Raw genomic sequence first — 19,270 nt, forward strand, 5'->3', positions numbered from 1 at the left:
TATGTTTGCTTTATGTGCTATAAGAACTTCAAATCTCTTGTTACCAAAAAAAAAAAAAAAAAAACTTCAAATCTCTTAGTAAGCCTGTGGCTGTGGATGTATTTTTAAAAATAAAATTATGTATCAATATGAAATTTTGATGTATAGCATAGTCTAAATGTTATAGGAGTATTACAAAAGCATTTAGAATATAAATTATACATCAAGCATGATTTTTGCAATAATGGTTATATTTTATAATTTATAACAAATTAGCGATTTCGATGTAATCAAAAAGACATTTTACGTACTTTGGACACAAGACCCCGTCTCACTGTCTCAGTAACCAGATCCAAACAGCTCATATAATGTTTCTTTTGAGCTAACCATAAAAGCTTCTGCTTGCTTAGCACACAATCACCAATACCCTGTAGCTCAAGGCACCCGTTAGCTAACCCTAAAATGTAACAAATCCCAAATCCATAAAACTGCAGTTGATGGCCTCTCACTAAATAGTATTTCCTCAGCTCTCATTCTGTTTTCTCCATCTCCGCAATTCCATTTTGTTGTTCTTGCTGTCGAAGGCGATGATGCAGAAACTGCTGCTGCTGTTGAAACTGAAACTCCTGCTGTTGTTGTTTCTGTGAATGAATCTGCAGCTGCTGGAGCTGTTGTGCGGCTAACATCGTCTGCATTGACTGATGATTGTTGGAATATAATTGCTGGTTTGATCCAAACGACCCATAGTTCATTGCTGATGATGCACCGTTTGGGGCAGCAACTTGGCCAGTCAACACTTTCAGATGCTGGATTTCCTCCTTAAGAGCTTCGTTTAGTTCTGTGCCAAAAGACAAGTAATGTTCACACCAAAATGGTGATGAAATTTCTCTAAGTGTTGGTGATAAAAACTAGAAAGAGCCTAACCATCCTGTAAGTGAACTTTCTGCTCCATTGTTTGCAACCTCAGTTTCAGCTCATTGTTTTCAACACTCAAACCATTTGCGTCTCTCTGAACAAAACATAAAGAAAAAAAATTCACAATACATAAATAAAAAAAAGAGGTAACAGCAACAATACAGTACACAGACTCAAAAAACCAAACCTGCAAGAGAGTAAGCTGGGCAGAGAGAGTTGTAGCTTCAGTTTGCAAAGTCTGTACTTTTCTCTCAAGCTCAAATATGTATCTCGTCTTCCTTTCCTTTGACCTTGCCGCTGACTGCCTGTTTGCCCATATCCTATTATTGTATGACACACAAATCATGTTCCACTCACAATACAATAAAAGAATGTTTTTGCATTTTAAGATAAAGATGTTAATATACCTCTTAGCACGTTTTGGATCGATGAGAGCAAGCTCAGCAAGTTTAGCAGCAGAGATGGACTTCTTAGCATCATCTTCATTTCCAGACATAAGCATTTCACTGATGCTCAATGATCCATCCATAGAGTGACTGTGCTGATGCCTAACTCTTGGCCTTTCCCCAAAACTACTGTTCTGATGATTAGAAGAAGTTGAGCCTGTATGCGTCACCACCAACTCGTTTTTCCAAGCGGTTCCTGACGGCTCACCCACTTGAGCCGCCGAAGAAGAAGTAGCAGTAGAAGAATTAAACTTATCCATATCGAGATACATAGACAGCAAGTCCCCACCTCCTTCAGTGTCATCAGAGAAAGAAGGCACATCAGCATTAGTACCACTACCATTACCAACCAAACCAAGATCAAAATCAAAGCTCAAGTCATCAGGGAGAGTGAGGATCTCTGAGTGAGCTCGACGGTGTCCGATCTTCTTAGGTGGGTGTTCGAGCATACGGCTCATATCTGAGAAGGGTGAGCAGCGACCTGAAGGAGATGGAGGAGGGAGACGACCTCCACAAGGTGCTGGAGATTTCTCTTTATCCATTTCTATAACTTCTACTCTCTCTAGTTGACTTTAACCAAAAACAGCAAGTAACCTGCAAAACAGATCAAAACTCAAACTTAACCCAACAGAGAAGCAAATCATAGGAAAGGACAAGTTTTTATGCTAGCCCTGAATCAAAAGAGGGGAACTTTAATTGAAAGTAGATCAAAAGAGACAGACTTTGTAAGATAACTTACAAAAACAGATCTTAAATAGGCTCCAGAAACCCCCAAGAGAGAAGACCCTTTCAGCAGAGGAAGATTGAATATAGCGGAAGAAGTGAGAGGAAGAGAAGAGATCTGTGAGATTAGGAAGAAGAAGGAATGCGATTCTTACAAGAGATCATATGTCAATGTGTAGACTTGGATGCGCCACAATCTCTCTGCGTATTTGGTAATGGAATCTTAAAACGCGTCGTTTTTTTTGCGTGTGTTTCGACATTTCCGTTTGGGAAGCGGAGAGAGTTTCATTACCTGGCTAAACATGATGGATTAGTTAAAGCAATGTCAATTTGTCCCCACCGGGCTTTAGAACCTGGGCCTCTTGAACATGTTATGGGCTTTAAAAACCCACACGATCAAAAATGTTAAGAGAGCATCAGCATTTAGCATAAGATTATCCGATCGATAACTATTAGAAAAATATTTAGTGATTTATACACAAAGAGAAAAACTATTTACTAAAGAATGTGATTTCTTTTTTCTTTCTTGTACCATATAAAAGCGTGATTTCTTTTTTTTTTGCGCGTCCGATCTGTATCCAGGTTGTGTCGATCGAATGGTGGTCCCTCTTGTCGGGTTATCAAGTCTTATGTTCTTGGAGTTTGGACGTTATCGTTTTGTGGGTATAAGCAGCATCGGTAAGTCGCAGTGTGATTTTAAGAAGTGGATGTTATCGTGTGGCGGACTATGGGCAACAACGATACTTCCTGATTATTGGCATGTACTTCATTCTAAAGTCTATTGAATTATTTTGTTTAATGTTCGTGTAGTTATTAGTCGTATATCTAAATCACCTCTGTATGAATTCTATCTGCCGCTTTCATGTAGGCTTTTGTTTCTGGAGTTTTTGTTTAATTATACCACTAGTTTGTGTATCAATACTAGAATTTTTCTTTGAATTATTTCATCAGATGGGAAAAGAAAAAAAGAAGCGTGATTTATTCAGCAGGTTTGTCAAAGGAACTAAGATTGATGAGCTCTACTATTACTATATATATTAACCACAATCGAGAAGCTCGTGACATCAAACACCTTCGTTGTCTGGTAACTCCCATTAAGCACAACGTTATATGTTACAATTGCCAAAGCTGGTCTGTGTTCATCAAAGAGAAATTATAAGAAGAATGCTTAAATCTTTCATCTAATTTCAAATGTATATGTTAGGGTTAATATTCACATTTAATTATGATAATATTTCAAAACTTTGTTTTAGTTTAGTAGTTAAATATTCAGTAAAATTGGATGTTAGGGTTCAAATCCTATCGACATATTTTTTTTAAACAAAACGATATCGTTTTAACTTACATTGATAAATTAATGGTTGATTTAATTACGGTTATACATATTTTAAAATATTTAAATAGTTTATTTGATTTATAATCGAGTTGGTATTGTATTTAGCAGTAAGGTCTACTTGTCGTGATTATGAGTAAAAGCGTTTAGTACTGTTTATGTACAGTATATTTGTTCTTATTTCGTTAACCTTCAATGAAATGTTTTATCTTCTTGATCAGACGAGATTAAGTGGAAGTTGTAACCACCCATGTAATTAGTTAGTAATATCTTCGTACGTAATGACTGGTAAAATGAAAATGAGGGATGAAGATGTTATATCGAGAAAGTATCGACTAGTGGTCAGTGACTTCTGACGAGCTACCAGTTAAATCGTGATCATGGACCATTCGCATCATTTACCATTTTAAATCTACTTTCTTTTACAGTTTTATATCTCTGCACACATGTTACGATCTTTTTTTGTTTTTGTTTTATTGTATAAGTGTTATATTAATAAGTTGGAAGGTTTGATATATACTCTATTTCTTAAAAATGTTATTTTATTTTTTATACGAAAAGTATAATTTTAAAATTATAATGCAAGCTATACTTATTTTCAATTTAATACTAATTGTAAATTGCATTAATTTTATAAATAATTTTATTTATCTTAAATACTATTGGTTAAATAAATGTAATTAATAAAATATAAATACATTTTAATTGTTTTTAATTTGTATAAAAGTGTCAAATTGACACAAAAATATAGAGAATAACTTTTATCTTCACGAATATTTTTTCTTAAGAAACTGTCACTCAAAAACCATGTATCTGTTGACAAAAACAAAACATGTATCTAGACGATTTTCAAAACCATACGTACGTGATAAAATAAAAGGGAAAATTCCTTAAAAATACACAAACTGAATTTCTTTTGCTGAAAAAATACATAAACTTTTTTGGCTTCCCGAAAAATACACAAACTAATTTTGATTGTCCATAAAATACACGAACTTTCGAATTTTGAAGGTTTCACACTTCGATTTTAACGGTGTAAACAGTGACTAACAGAATAGTAAAACGCCGTTAGACGCCGTTAACTCTGAATAAAAAGTTCATGTATTTTATGGACAACCAAAATTAGTTCGTGTATTTTTTGGGAAGCCTAAAAAGTTCGTGTATTTTTTCAGCAAAGGAAATTTACTATGTGTATTTTTAAGGAATTTTCAAATGGAGTTTGGATATTTCATATCCTATTCAGATGCTAAATATCTGGACCCAATACAGATCCAAAATTTTATATTTGTAAACTTTCGGTTTGGTTTTGGACCGAATATTTTCGGATCAGTTTCGATCCAAGTTTTTGAATCCGGCTAAAATATCTAGACCTATTCTTGACATTTTAGCCGGATTCAAAAACTTGGATTGGAACTGACCCGAAAATATTCGGTCCAAAACCAAACCGAAAGTTTACAAATATTTGTTGGATCCAAAACTCTTCTACTTGAAAGAATTGAAACCAAAAAGAACTGATCTGAATAGACATGGGCCTAATAAAATCGACACGAATAGATTCAATCCGACAAGATCTTTTTGCTAACAATTTTGTTATTATTTTTGCAATATTCTTTAGTTTTGTTTTTGTAACAGAAACATTTTTAATTAATATGAAACTTTCAATGTAAAATTTAGAGTTGTTTGTGAATTTTTAGATATATATGATAGATTTCGACTAAATTGGACTCAACAAATATTTGTAAACTTTTGGTTTGGTTTTGGACAGAATATTTTTGGGTCAGTTCCGATTCAAGTTTTTGAATCCGGCTAAAATGTCTAGCCAGATTCAAAAACTTGAATCAGAACTGACCTGGAAATATTCGGTCCAAAATCAAACCAAAAGTTTACAAATATAAAATTTCGGACATGTATCATATGATAGAGAATGTGTTTTTTTCAGGTCTTTAGGTCGGGTTTAGGCCGTTTTTTTCCGGATCTGGATTTTTCAGATCGAAAATATCTGGTCCAAAACCAAACCGAAAGTTTACAAATATAAAATTTTGGATATGTATTGGGTCCAGATATTTAGCCTCTGAATAGTATATGAAATATCCAAACTTCATTTGAAAATTTCTTAAAAATACACATACTAATTTTCCTTTGCTGAAAAAATACATAAACTTTTTAGGCTTACCGAAAAATACACGAACTAATTTTGGTTGTCCATAAAATACATGAACTTTTTAATCAGAGTTAACGGCGTCTTACTATTCTGTTAGTCACTGTTTACACCGTTAAAATCGAGGTGTGAAACCTTCAAAATTCAAAAGTTCGTGTATTTTATGGACAATCAAAATTAGTTTGTGTATTTTTTGGGAAGCCAAAAAAGTTCGTGTATTTTTTCAGCAAAAGAAATTCAGTCTGTGTATTTTTAAGGAATTTTCCCAAAATAAAACTATATGACTTCTTTTAATCTTGGGTGCACTTTGGACCATCATTTCCAAAGCAATTCAAAAGATCAAATACAGACCTTTCTCTTCAAAACAACATAACCAATTTGATAGTAATTACCAGACTATCTCAAAACGTGAACTTGCAAAATTGTTTTACTGGTATTGTTTTTCTTTTAAACCCGATCACAGTTGTTTGTAGGGGTGGGCGTTCGGATACCCATTCGGGTTCAGTTCGGATTTTTCGGATTTCGGTTCTATTTTGTAACACCTTCGAGGTCCCATTCTAGTAAATCTACAAGTACGGTTCGGGTTCGGATATAACACATTGGTTTCGGTTTGGTTCGGATAATATCCGAAGTAACCATATACCATTCGGATTCGGGTTATATCAAATCGGTTCGGATATATTCTAAATAAAATCTAAAATTTAATAGTAAAACATAAAAAAAAAATTATTTGTATATAATAGAGTATTTAAAACATTAATTTAAATGATAGATACTTATTGTTAGATATCATGTTGAAATAAATATGAAATTGAATATTTGAAGTACATATTTATGTTTTAAATATTTATAATGTATACTAATTTGGACATTGGGATCGGTTTTTTCGGATATTTTTGGGTATTCGGGGTTTTCGGGTTATCCATTCGGGTTCGGTTAATAACACTTCGGGTTCGGATATATTTTGTAACACCCTACAAGATTCATTCGGATATTTTTAACATTTCGGATTCGGTTCGGTTCGGGTTTTTCGGTTCGGGTTCGGTTCGGATTTCGGGTTACGGGTTTTATGCCCAGCCCTAGTTGTTTGTAATATCAATTCTGAGTTAAACATAAACCTTGAGGTGTGTAGCAATGTGATGATACATTCACCTGCTCCAAATATATAGTACTAGGGCTTGCAGATCGGATCTCCTTAATTAATTTAACTGTCTGTCAATGTTAACATCTTCTAGATCAGCTGTCCACCATTAATTTAGTAATGCATCACAAAGTAGCCGGCCAGTGGTTTTAATCAAAATGGCGGAAACCACATGATTATTTTATTTGTTTACTTTTCATCTCTTATTTAAATGCTCGTTAATCGTTATTAACAAAGCTTAACTACCTTTCTCACTTGCCACAACCTAATGAAGTCTATAGCTAACCCAATTAAATAAATTTGCTGCTGTGATTTTGATGTAGGAACTACTAATGTTTGAGTTGATTATTCAAACATACACTTTTTTCTTTTTTTTTAACACCATTAGACATTTCACACTTGAAGGACACTTTCTACATCTTTTCTCCATGTGTTTGTACCCATATACCCTTTTGCTTTGGTTAAGTGTTGAAGAGATGAGTTAGTTTTAGTATTATTATATTATGTCTTTTTTGTGGGGACCAAACAAATCGACCAAGTTTTTTTGGAACATGTACGGAGTTGTTGTTCTTTTGAGGGGTTTGCAGATGTTTTTTTGGTTCATGACGAGGAAATTCAATGTTTTAGAGATTTTATTGGTTGTGGATGTGGTCAGTAAATTATATTTTCTTTTTCTTTACATTTTAACATCCATTTTGATATATTTTATATAATTTGTAAATCAAATTTGTGGACACAAAAATCGTGGATAAGAAAAATGCTAACAAAAAAATTTAGAAATATGGACAAACCGTGGACAAGAGAAAAAAATACACATTTGAATCTTACACTTATCAGTAGACAAATGTTCACAATTGAGTCTAAGCAACCTGAATAATTCAACAAGTGGAATGATGGAGATCTCATGACAAAACTTATTCACATTCTCAAAACCGAAAGAAAATATATTAATGCACAAAACAAATTGTGGATATGGATGATGTACTTGTGAACAAGTTAAATGTGGACATATATGATAAAGAAAAAATGTAGACTCATGAATAACGACATGTGGACTCGTGAGTAATTCAAAATATGGAATCAGATTTAACATCCACCACAAAACTAACTACTAGAAATTAATAAACAACACGAGTAATTCAACAAGTGGAATAATGAAGCTCTAGTGACAAAATTTTTCTACAGTCTCAGATCTTTATCTAACCTCTAACTTTCTCTGCCATTCCAGTTTTTTTCTCTGCCGCAAGATCTACCAACGGTTTCACCGCTCCGGCAGTCACCGTTCTGTCTTTGTTCTCCTAAAGCAGGAATAACTTGTAAAGTGTCTATAATCTCCCACAGAGTTCTTGTAAATCCAGAAAAACTCAGAAACTTTGGATTCGAATAAACCCAGTCAAAAATTCTAAAATTGGGAAGAGAAAAAATCCTAAAATTGTGAAGAGAAATCGCACGAGACTCGATTGAAAAACCCAAAGATTGAAATTTTATATAAGAAAGCAACAAAATTCAAAAAAAAAAACCGGAAGTTGCCTAAATGCTAACCTGATGAAGACTGTTTTCATATTTGTTAGATCTGGGTAGAAAACACAATTCCAGAAAAAGGGATGAAGAACCAGACCTCCTGCTGCGATTTGGGATGGGGTTGGTTCATCCAAATTTTTGGATTTCTTCTCTTTTTTCTTTGGCTTCGATTTAGTCTTGGTTCGTGAGCAAAGTACGGAAACGGTTTCTTTCGACATATGATAAAAAAAAACTAGATTGGAAATTAGGGTTAGAAATTTGGGAAAGTGAAAATGAATCTGAGTTTTGAGATCCGAGTGGAGAGGAGAGATAATAGGTGTTTTGTGATTTCTCGACAAATTAAAAACTATATTTTTATTGTAATTGGTTAGTTCACTCTGGTTAGGATAGGTTTAGTTAGTTCTATGGTCAGGTTAGTTTGAGGATACGAAAGACAATTTATACTTATAAAGTGTGTAACCAGCAAAAAATGTTTTAATGTGTAATTCTTAAGTCATAATGTGTCTGAGAAGGTAATTTTTTCCTAATGTTTTGGTACATATTGGGAAAAATCTTATATTCAAGTATATTTGTAGATGCTATAATTAAAGCAAGTGCACTCTGCACGCTGTTCTTGTATGGTACTGACAGTGTTGTACTCATTTGATTTTAGCTTTTTAAATTTCCGTCGTTTTACGACTTCCGGAGTTCGCGAGGCTCTGATATTTTGTGTTTAATTTGAAGGCTACTTTTTCAAGATCCAAAACCGAGGATCTAGGATTTGTTGGAACATTTCAAACGTGATGTCTTACACTCTTTATTTTTTTATTTTTTTGACAACAAATAACTAAACAACTTACACTCTTTATTGATTTTCCTTTTTAAGTAGGGGGAATTTGCTGTATATTCATAAGGGCCAAGAAACTCAAGAATCTAACCATGCTACAGGACCGGCCCATTGAAGAGACAGGTTTGGGCGAAGCTTGCCGAAACAACCCCTCCAAGCGCGTACGCGTGACCAACAAACGTGAGAAAAAAACATGTGCTCAATTGCTTGTACCAAACCTATCGATAGTATAGTCTGTCTAATCAATATCCTAACCAAACGCTAATTATATTCAAAATCGCAAATTCCCGCTCTTAACAACTGTGTCGCTTTTATTAAACCGAGACCCATTTAATAGCTTCTTATCTATACTGTTTCACTGTGAAAATAGTAAAGAGAAAGAAAAGATGTCTGAAGATGACGATTTCTCAAGAGTTAAAGCACTACGAGACAACGATCAGGTATGGAGTACCGACTTTAAAGCTATTTATTACCGTTCATTGTTGTTGTTGGGATGGATATATGATAGGTTAGGTTAAGTATTTAAGTTCTTAATGATAGGTCCTTCATATCCGACTTATAGTTGTGTGGTTTGTGAAAAAATAGAAGTGATAGAGAAACTGTTAAAACAGATAAGTCGGCAGTTAACAAGAAAATCTATAATCGTTATACTAGACTATATAGGCCTGATCAATAGAATAGCAAACTGATGAACAAGTGTCATCTGCCTTTTCGTTGCAGCTGACTGAGCAGGACGACTGTACGGTGATAACGGGAACATGGGTCCGAGAGGAAGACGGAAAATGGATTTTTGATACTCTGATAGAGGATGAAAGAAATACCATTACCGTGAACCCTCTAATGGAATACGAAGACTTGGTGAACCTGGTGAAGGAAACCCTGAACATCCGCGCAAAGAACGTAACACTCAAGCTCTCATACCAATATCCTTCATGGATGGAGATAGACGATGGGGATGGTTCAACACCACAGTTCATATCTGACGATCATGAGGTCGAGGTTTTTGTCCAAATGAGGCGCAAAATCGAGGAAGTTAACTTGTGTGTTACTATCTCAGAGGTGATCGATGGTATCCCAACAAACCATCGAAGACCCCACTATGCGAATGTAACAGATCAAACCCTGCTGAGAAACGAAGATGATGAGGACAGTGAATCCGATGAAGGGTTTGAGGAAGACTGGCTCGAGTTTGCGATATCCGAAACACCTCTGACATGTCCTCCCATCCAGAATGACGTGGGTGGAAGTTTCGGTGTGCAGCCTAAACAGACTATTCCATACAACAGAAATGGAATAGTAATACGCGACCCGCTGATACGGCTTGCGAGTCCTCCACACGAAGCTACTTATCGAGGGAAAGGAAAAGGTATTGCTACAGAACCTGACAAATGGGAAGCTGCTGATAAACTCCTTCAACCACAAATGTCAACAAACAAAGGTGTATTCGGGGGAAATGGTGAGAGCAGTCGTACGGTGCGTCGTCGCTTGTTTGAGGATCCCCGCGCGCCACCACAGGGAGATATCGAGATGGAGGAACCTTGCCAAGCAGAACCTGAGCCCATAGCACAACCTCTTCTTACAACCACTCCGGTTGCAGCTCAACCAAGTAGCCTATACACGTGGACACGATTCCAAGACTCTTTGCATGACCTGCTTAATGACGAAAGCTCTGAGCCGGTGCTCTTTGGACGTGATGCCCCACCGGTTATAGAAAGCACCGACGAAATTGGTAAGATATTTGAAAGACTATACTATAAGTAAATATGGTATAGAACGTAAACTGACGTTCAATATGTGATCATCTGTAGGGTTGGTTGAAGCTTTAGAAGCTGTCCCATATGAAGGGGACAATCTGTTTGTGGGACAGGTGTTCAAATCAAAGAATGACTGCAAAATTAAGATTGCAATTCATGCCATTAACCGGAAGTTCCACTTCAAGACAAAGCGCTCAACCCCCGCCTTTATGGTTCTAATTTGCGTCGCCATAGACTGTCCTTGGAGAGTGTACGCTGCACGGATCGATGGAACAGGGAATTTTCAGATAAGGCAAGCAACTTTCAGGCACTGCTGCTCGGTTGATGCGAGGAGGAACTACCACAAGTTGGCAACAACACAAGTGATTGGGGAGCTCATACAATCCCGATTCATCGGAATCAAGCGAGGACCAACACCAGAAACCATAAGAAAGATTATGCTGGACGACTACAACGTCAATGTTTCATACTGGAAATCTTGGAGGGCACGTGAAATTGCTATGGAAAGTGTGTTAGGATCTATGGCCGGAAGCTACGCACTGATGCCTGCATACATGGGCCTGCTATTAACGACAAATCCTGGCTCCCTCTGCGTCATAGAAAAGACAGAGAGTGACGATGGAGGTGTTCTTTTTAAGTATGCCTTCATAGCATTTGGGGCATCCATCAAAGGCTACCGCTACATGAGAAAAGTAATTATCATTGATGGAACAAGTCTGAAAGGGAAGTACGGAGGATGTTTAATGTCCGCTTGCGCACAAGACGGAAATTATCAAATCTTTCCTCTTGCTTACGCGGTGATGGATAGTGAGAACGATGAATCATGGGAATGGTTCATGATGCAGCTTAGAACCTTTGTTGACAATTCAGACGAGTTGGTTTTCATATCTGACCGCCACGGTAGCATCTACTCTGCAATAAACAAGGTGAGCAATATAAATCAGGTCGACTGTCTATGTTAATAATATATATAGTATAGTCTAAATATTAGTGAAATTGTTATGTAGGTGTTCCCCTCTGCATCACATGCGGCTTGCACAGTTCACTTGTGGAGGAACATCAAGGCCCGTTTTAAATCTAAAAGACTAGCCTCTCTTATGTCGGCTGCAGCAAGAGCGTATACTGTGGAAGGATTCAATAAGAAGTTTCTTGATATTCAACGTGCCAGCCCAGGGTGTGCAGGGTACTTGGTTGACATAGGTATGCAGTACCTCTTATATATTAAACTCGCGTAGTTGTGTATACTAATTGAATAGTTACTGATGTTATGCGGGTAAAATGTTGTTGTTGTTTACTATACTATATATATTAATATGATAGTATAGTAACAAATACTCTTCATTCCTGTGTCCAGGTTTCACTCATTGGACACGCGCTCATTTTCAAGGAGAAAGGTTCAATATAATGGACTCAAATATTGCAGAATCATGGAATTCAGTGTTGAAAGAAGCCAGAGAGTACCCCCTCATCTCCATGTGTGAGTACATACGTACTACTATCATGAGTTGGTTTGCACTTCGCCGTGCAAAAGCTATGGAGCATAAGGGGGCACTAACGCCGATGGTGCAACGCCAAGTGGAAGTCAACTTTGAGGCATCGACAGCGTTGGCTGTATGTGGTATTAGCGAAACCGAGTTTCAAGTGAAGGCACAAACTGGAGAGTGTTTCTTGGTCAACCTCTTAGCTGGAACATGTTCATGCAATGCATATGAGCAGTTACGAATTCCATGTCGCCATGCAGTGGCGGCAGCTGGAAGAGCCAACATCCCAACCGAGTCATTGGTTGCAGCTGCGTACTTTGCGGACACGTGGCATAGCGCGTATGAGGCAAAGATTTACCCAATACCATCTGTGGGGGGAAAAGAAGTAGGAGGAGAGTATCACGGCGATCTCCTACCGCCTGCGGTGAAGAGACCACCGGGGAGGCCACGAAAGGTGCGCATTCTGTCGCGAGGTGAAGACAAGGTATTGATTTCCATATTTAAACCTCACTATACTTTTTCACATAACCATATAGTATAGTTTCATGCCACTGAAATGCCATGATTGACTGAGATTATTATGTCCATATTATGAGATACAAATACATAGTCTCGGTAGCCTTTCAATATTTAATCTTTTCTTTAGCTTTAAGGATTGTGGTGTGTGTTGTGTAGGCTTAGGTTCTATGTTTGGCTTTATGTTCGCACAGCAACTGACTATACTATAATATTCTGATAAACAGTCTGAATATTGTTTCTCACAACCTCCACATTTTCAATTGTTGAACAGCACGCAGGACGTAACGGTTGCAGGAGATGCACACGATGCAGGAAAGAAGGCCATAACAGAGCCTCCTGCCGTGGTGCGATATAAAAAAAAACTCTATTATAAGGGGGGGCTTGTGGAAGGGGGGCAGGAATGAAGTTTTTGTTGCCTTGGCGAAATAAGGTTTCCACGCATCTGCGAAGATGGGGTGATGTTACGGAAGCAGCTATGGTGTTTTCAAGCTTCTAAAATACTAGTGTATACCAAACCTGTTTGCAGCATACACAAGTATTTTAGAGCATTCCATAAGTTGGTAGTTTAAGTATCTGTTAATAGGTTGTCGGTGCTGTTTGTATATATGGTCGCCACAATGTAACCTTCCACTTTTGTGTAAGATAAACGAAAAGCCCTTATTCCCGTTAATCTTTTGCCTTTATCCAAACGGAAGACATAGATACGGAAAGACTAAACTATCTTTCATATAGTATGGTAAAAAAATATGAGTCCGAGTAGGGAGATAAAAACGGCACAAGTATCAAATGATAAAGTTAATACAACACATTAAATGATTTGTGATATAGTATGCCTTTATAACAGAGGAGGACCAGAGTGATGTAGCAAATTAAAAACCCTCACCACTCGGCGTACTATACTACACTTGTCATATAGTATAGTGTCAGATAAACAAACAAACAAAAAGCCATATCCACAAAACACAAATAGTATACCCTTAACCCATATAGTTAACCCTAAACCCAAATCATATACCCAAATCCTATACCCTAAACCCAAACCGTATACTATAAACCCAATCTGTAAACCAAAAAACCAACTTATATACACATATAATACATTAGGCTATAATATACACGTACTATAGTATAGTCACAGCCAAACAAACAAGGATGAAAACATAAGCACTAAACCCAATAACTAAACCCTAACCCATATAGTAAATCCCATACCCAATACTAAACCGTAAACCATATTGTAAAGCGTAAACCTAAATACTAAACTTTAAACCCTTACCGCATACTATAAACCCTATCTCTAAAGAAACACAATAACCATATCATACTTTGCGCTATACTACACGCTGTATATAGTATGGACACAGTCCCAGTTACGAAACCCTAAACCCAAATACTAAGCCCTATACCTAAACCCTTAACCCAAACTGAAACCCAAACCGTATACCAAATTGCGAAATCTAAATCTAAACCCTAACCGAATAATATAAACCCTATATCTAAAGGAACACAATAACCACACCATACTATACGCTATACTACACGCATTATATGGTATGGACGAAGAAAAGGAAACACAAATAAAGCCATATGACCTAAACCGAAACCGTAGTCCCAAATACTACTGTGCGCTATACTACATGCAGTATATAGTATGGATCCAGACAAGGAAACAAACATAAAGCCTAATGATCTAAGCCCAAATCGTAGTCCAAAATACGGAACCCTAAACCCAAATACTAAACCCTAAACCCTAACCATAACCCCAAACCCAAACCATATACCAAAATTCGAACTCTAAATCTAAATCCGGAATTCTAAACCCATACCAGGCCTCGTACTATACCCCGGTATACATATAGTATAGTGTAAGATAAACAAAATACTAAACCCGAAATACCAAACTCTATAAACATACCAAACGTTAAGCTATACTATAAACATCCTATAGTATAGTCTTACATAAACAAAGAAAAATGAAAACATATGCAGTATACCCAAATACTAAACACTAAACCCATATAGTAAACCCCTAACCCAATACTAAAACCTAAAGCATATAGTAAAGCCTAAACCCAAATACTAAACCCTTACCCGAAATAGTAAACACTAAACCCAAATAGCATACTATAAACCCTATCTCTAAAGAAACCCTATACTACATGCAGTATATAGTATGGACACAGACAAGGAAACAAACATAAAGCCTAACGATCTAAACCGAAATCGTAGTCCCAAATACCGAACCCTTAACCGAAATACTAAACCCTAAACCCTAACCCTGAACCCTAACCCAAACCCAAACCATATACCTAAATACGAACTCTAAATCTAAATCCCAAATTCTAAACCCATACCACTCCTCGTACTATAATACGCTATACATATAGTATAGGGTAAGATAAACAAACAAACAAAAAGCCGTATGCACTAAACACAAATACTATACCCTAAACCCATATAGTTAACCCTAAACACAAATCCTAAACCCAAATCCTAAACCCTAAACCCAAACCGTATACTATAAACCCAATCTCTAAACCAAAACACCAAACTCTATAAACATACATGATTTTATGCTATACTGTAAACATCCTATAGTATAGTCAACGACACACAAACAAGCATGAAAACATATGCGCTATACCGAAATACTAAACCCTAAACCCCAAACCCTATAGTAAACCCTAAAGCTTATAGTAAAGCCTAAATACAAAAAGTAAACCCTAATCCCAAATAGTCAACCCTAAACCCAAACCGCATACTATAAACCCTATCTGTAAAGAAACACAATAACGTGACCACACTTTGGGCTATACTACATTCAGTATATAGTATGGACTCAGACAAGGGCTAAACCCTAAATACCAAACTCTATAAACATACCATACGTTACGCTATACTATAAACATCCTATAGTATAGTCACAGACAAACAAAGAAGCATGAAAACATATGCAGTATACCCAAATACTAAACCCTAAACCCATATAGTAAACCCCTAACCAAATACTAAACCTTAAAGCATATAGTGAAGCCTAAACCCAAATACTAAACCCTAAACCCAAATAGTAAACCCTAAACCCAAACATAATACTATAAACCCTATCTCTAAAGAAACCCTATACTACATGCAGTATAAAGTATGGACCCAGACAAGGAAACAAACATAAAGCCTAATGATGAAACCCAAATCGTAGTCCCAAATACCGAACCCTAAACCGAAATACTAAACCCTAAACCCTAACCCTGAACCCAAACCCAAACCCAAAGCATATAACGAAATAGGAACTCTAAATCTAAATGCCAATTTCTAAACCCATACCACTCCTCGTACTATACCACGCTATACATATATTATAGGGTATGATAAACAAACAAACAAAAAGCCGTATGCACTAAACACAAATACTATACCCTAAACCCATATAGTTAACCCTAAACGCAAATACTAAACCCAAATCCTAAACCCTAAACCCAAACAGTATACTATAAACCCAATCTCTAAACCAAAACACCAAATTCTATAAACAGACAATACTTTACGCTATACTGTAAACATCCTATAGTATAGTCAAAGACAAACAAACAAGCATGAAAACATATGCACTATACCCAAATACTAAACCCCAAACCCAATACTAAACCCTAAAGCATATAGTAAAGCGTAAACCCAAATACTAAACCCTAAACCCAAATAGTCAATCCTAAACCCAAATCGCATACTATAAACCCTATCTGTAAAGAAACACAATAACGTTACCACACTTTGCGCTATACTACATTTAGTATATAGTATGGACTCAGACAAGGAAACAAACATAAAGCCATATACTACATGAGGTATATAGTATGGACGCAGACAAAGAAACAAACATAAAGCCTAATGATCTAAACCCAAATCGTAGTCCCCATTACTAAACCCTAACCCCAAATAGTAAACCCTTAACCATAACCATGAACCCAATCCAAAACCCAAACCGTATACCGAAATCCAAACGCTAAATCTAATTCCAGAAATCTAAACCCATACCAGTAGGCGTACTATACTACACTTTACATATAGTATAGTGCCAGATAAACAAACAAACAAAAAAGCATATGCACTAAACACAAATACTATACCCTAAACCCATATAGTTAACCTTAAACCCTAAACCCTATACCCTAAACTCCTACACCCTAAACCCAAACCGTATACTATAAACCCAATATGTAAACCAAAATCCCAAACTCTATAACCATACCTTACTTTAATATAAACTATTACCATCGTATAGTATAGTCCGAAACTAACAAACAAGCATAAAGCCAAATGCACTAAACCCATATAGTTAACCCTTAACACATATGGTAAACCGTAAACCCAAATCGTAAACCCTAAACCCAAACCGAATACTATCTACCCAATCTCTTAACCAAAATCCCATGGCTAAACCGAAATCCCAATGGCTAAACAAACAAAAAGCCGTATGCACTTAACACAAATACTATACCCTAAACCCATATAGTTAACCCTATACCCAAATACTAAACCCAAATCCTAAACCCTAAACCCAAACAGTATACAATAAACCCATTCTCTAAACCAAAACACCAAATTCTAAAAACAGACAATACTTTATGCTATACTGTAAACATCCTATAGTATAGTCAAAGACAAACAAACAAGCATGAAAACATATGCACTATACCCAAATACTAAACCCCAAACCCAATAATAAACCCTAAAGCATATAGTAAAGCCTAAACCCAAATACTAAACCCTAAACCCAAATAGTCAACCCTATACCCAAATCGCATACTATAAACCCTATCTGTAAAGAAACACAATAACGTTACCACACTTTGCGCTATACTACATTTATTATATAGTATGGACTCAGACAAGGCAACAAACATAAAGCCATATAACCTAAACCCAAACCGTAGTCCCTAATACTACGTTCCGCTATACTACATGAGGTATATAGTATGGACGCAGACAAAGAAACAAACATAAAGCCTAATGATCTAAACCCAAATCGTAGTCCCCATTACTAAACCCTAACCCCAAATAGTAAAACCCTTAACCATAACCATGAACCCAATCCAAAACCCAAACCGTATACCGAAATCCAAACTCTAAATCTAATTCCAGAAATCTAAACCCATACCACTCGGCGTACTATACTACACTTTACATATAGTATAGTGCCAGATAAACAAACAAACAAAAAAGCATATGCACTAAACACAAATACTATACCCTAAACCCATATAGTTAACCTTAAACCCTAAACCCTATACCCTAAACTCCTACACCCTAAACCCAAACCGTATACTATAAACCCAATATGTAAACCAAAATCCCAAACTCTATAACCATACCTTACTTTAATATAAACTATTACCATCGTATAGTATAGTCCGAAACTAACAAACAAGCATAATGCCAAATGCACTAAACCCATATAGTTAACCCTTAACACATATGGTAAACCGTAAACCCAAATCGTAAACCCTAAACCCAAACCGAATACTATATACCCAATCTCTTAACCAAAATCCCATGGCTAAACCGAAATCCCAATGGCTAAACAAACAAAAAGCCGTATGCACTAAACACAAATACTATACCCAAAACCCATATAATTAACCTTAAACCCCAAATACTAACCCAAATCCTAAACCCTAAACCAAACAGTATACTATAAACCCAATCTCTAAACCAAAACCACCAAATTCTATAAACAGACAATACTTTATGCTATACTGTAAACATCCTATAGTATAGTCAAAGACAAACAAACAAGCATGAAAACATATGCACTATACCCAAATACTAACCCCAAACCCAATACTAAACCCTAAAGCATATAGTAAAGCTTAACCCAAATACTAAACCCTAAACCCAAATAGTCAACCCTAAACCCAAATCGCATACTATAAACCCTATCTGTAAAGAAACACAATAACGTTACCACACTTTGCGCTATACTACATTTATTATATAGTATGGACTCAGACAAGGCAACAAACATAAAGCCATATAACCTAAACCCAAACCGTAGTCCCTAATACTACGTTCCGCTATACTACATGAGGTATAGTATATGAACGCAGACAAAGAAAACAAACATAAAGCCTAATGATCTAAACCCAAATCGTAGTCCCAATTACTAAACCCTAACCCCAAATAGTAAACCCTTAACCATAACCATGAACCCAATCCAAAACCCAAACCGTATACCGAAATCCAAACTCTAAATCTAATTCCAGAAATCTAAACCCATACCACTCGGCTACTATACTACACTTTACATATAGTATAGTGCCAGATAAAACAAACCAACAAAAAAGCATATGCACTAAACACAAATACTATACCCTAAACCCATATAGTTAACCTTAAACCCTAAACCCTATACCCCTAAACTCCTACACCCTAAACCCAAACCGTATACTATAAACCCAATATGTAAACCAAAATCCCAAA

The 19,270-nt window shown here is 36.2% G+C and overlaps 2 protein-coding genes across 2 annotated transcripts; one reads left to right on the forward strand and one right to left on the reverse strand.

Moving 5' to 3' along the window:
* Positions 1–163: 163 nt before the first annotated feature.
* LOC108849492 (probable transcription factor PosF21) lies at positions 164–2,323 on the reverse strand. Its single transcript, XM_057007166.1, has 5 exons — positions 2,080–2,323; positions 1,302–1,934; positions 1,082–1,214; positions 904–988; positions 164–817 (listed from the first exon to the last, which is right to left on the reverse strand). Exons 2-5 carry the CDS (start codon positions 1,880–1,882, stop codon positions 510–512), a joined length of 1,107 nt encoding a protein of 368 aa, XP_056863146.1. The 5' UTR covers positions 1,883–1,934; positions 2,080–2,323; the 3' UTR covers positions 164–509.
* An 8,305-nt stretch (positions 2,324–10,628) lies between these two features.
* Positions 10,629–13,499, forward strand: LOC130510869 (uncharacterized). Its single transcript, XM_057007565.1, has 2 exons — positions 10,629–11,996; positions 12,151–13,499. The coding sequence occupies exons 1-2, from the start codon at positions 11,894–11,896 to the stop codon at positions 12,816–12,818; spliced, it is 771 nt and encodes a 256-aa protein (XP_056863545.1). The 5' UTR covers positions 10,629–11,893; the 3' UTR covers positions 12,819–13,499.
* The last annotated feature ends 5,771 nt before the right edge of the window (positions 13,500–19,270 follow it).

The sequence above is a fragment of the Raphanus sativus genome, chromosome 4 (genome assembly GCF_000801105.2).
Source record: "Raphanus sativus cultivar WK10039 chromosome 4, ASM80110v3, whole genome shotgun sequence".
Lineage (NCBI taxonomy): Eukaryota > Viridiplantae > Streptophyta > Magnoliopsida > Brassicales > Brassicaceae > Raphanus > Raphanus sativus.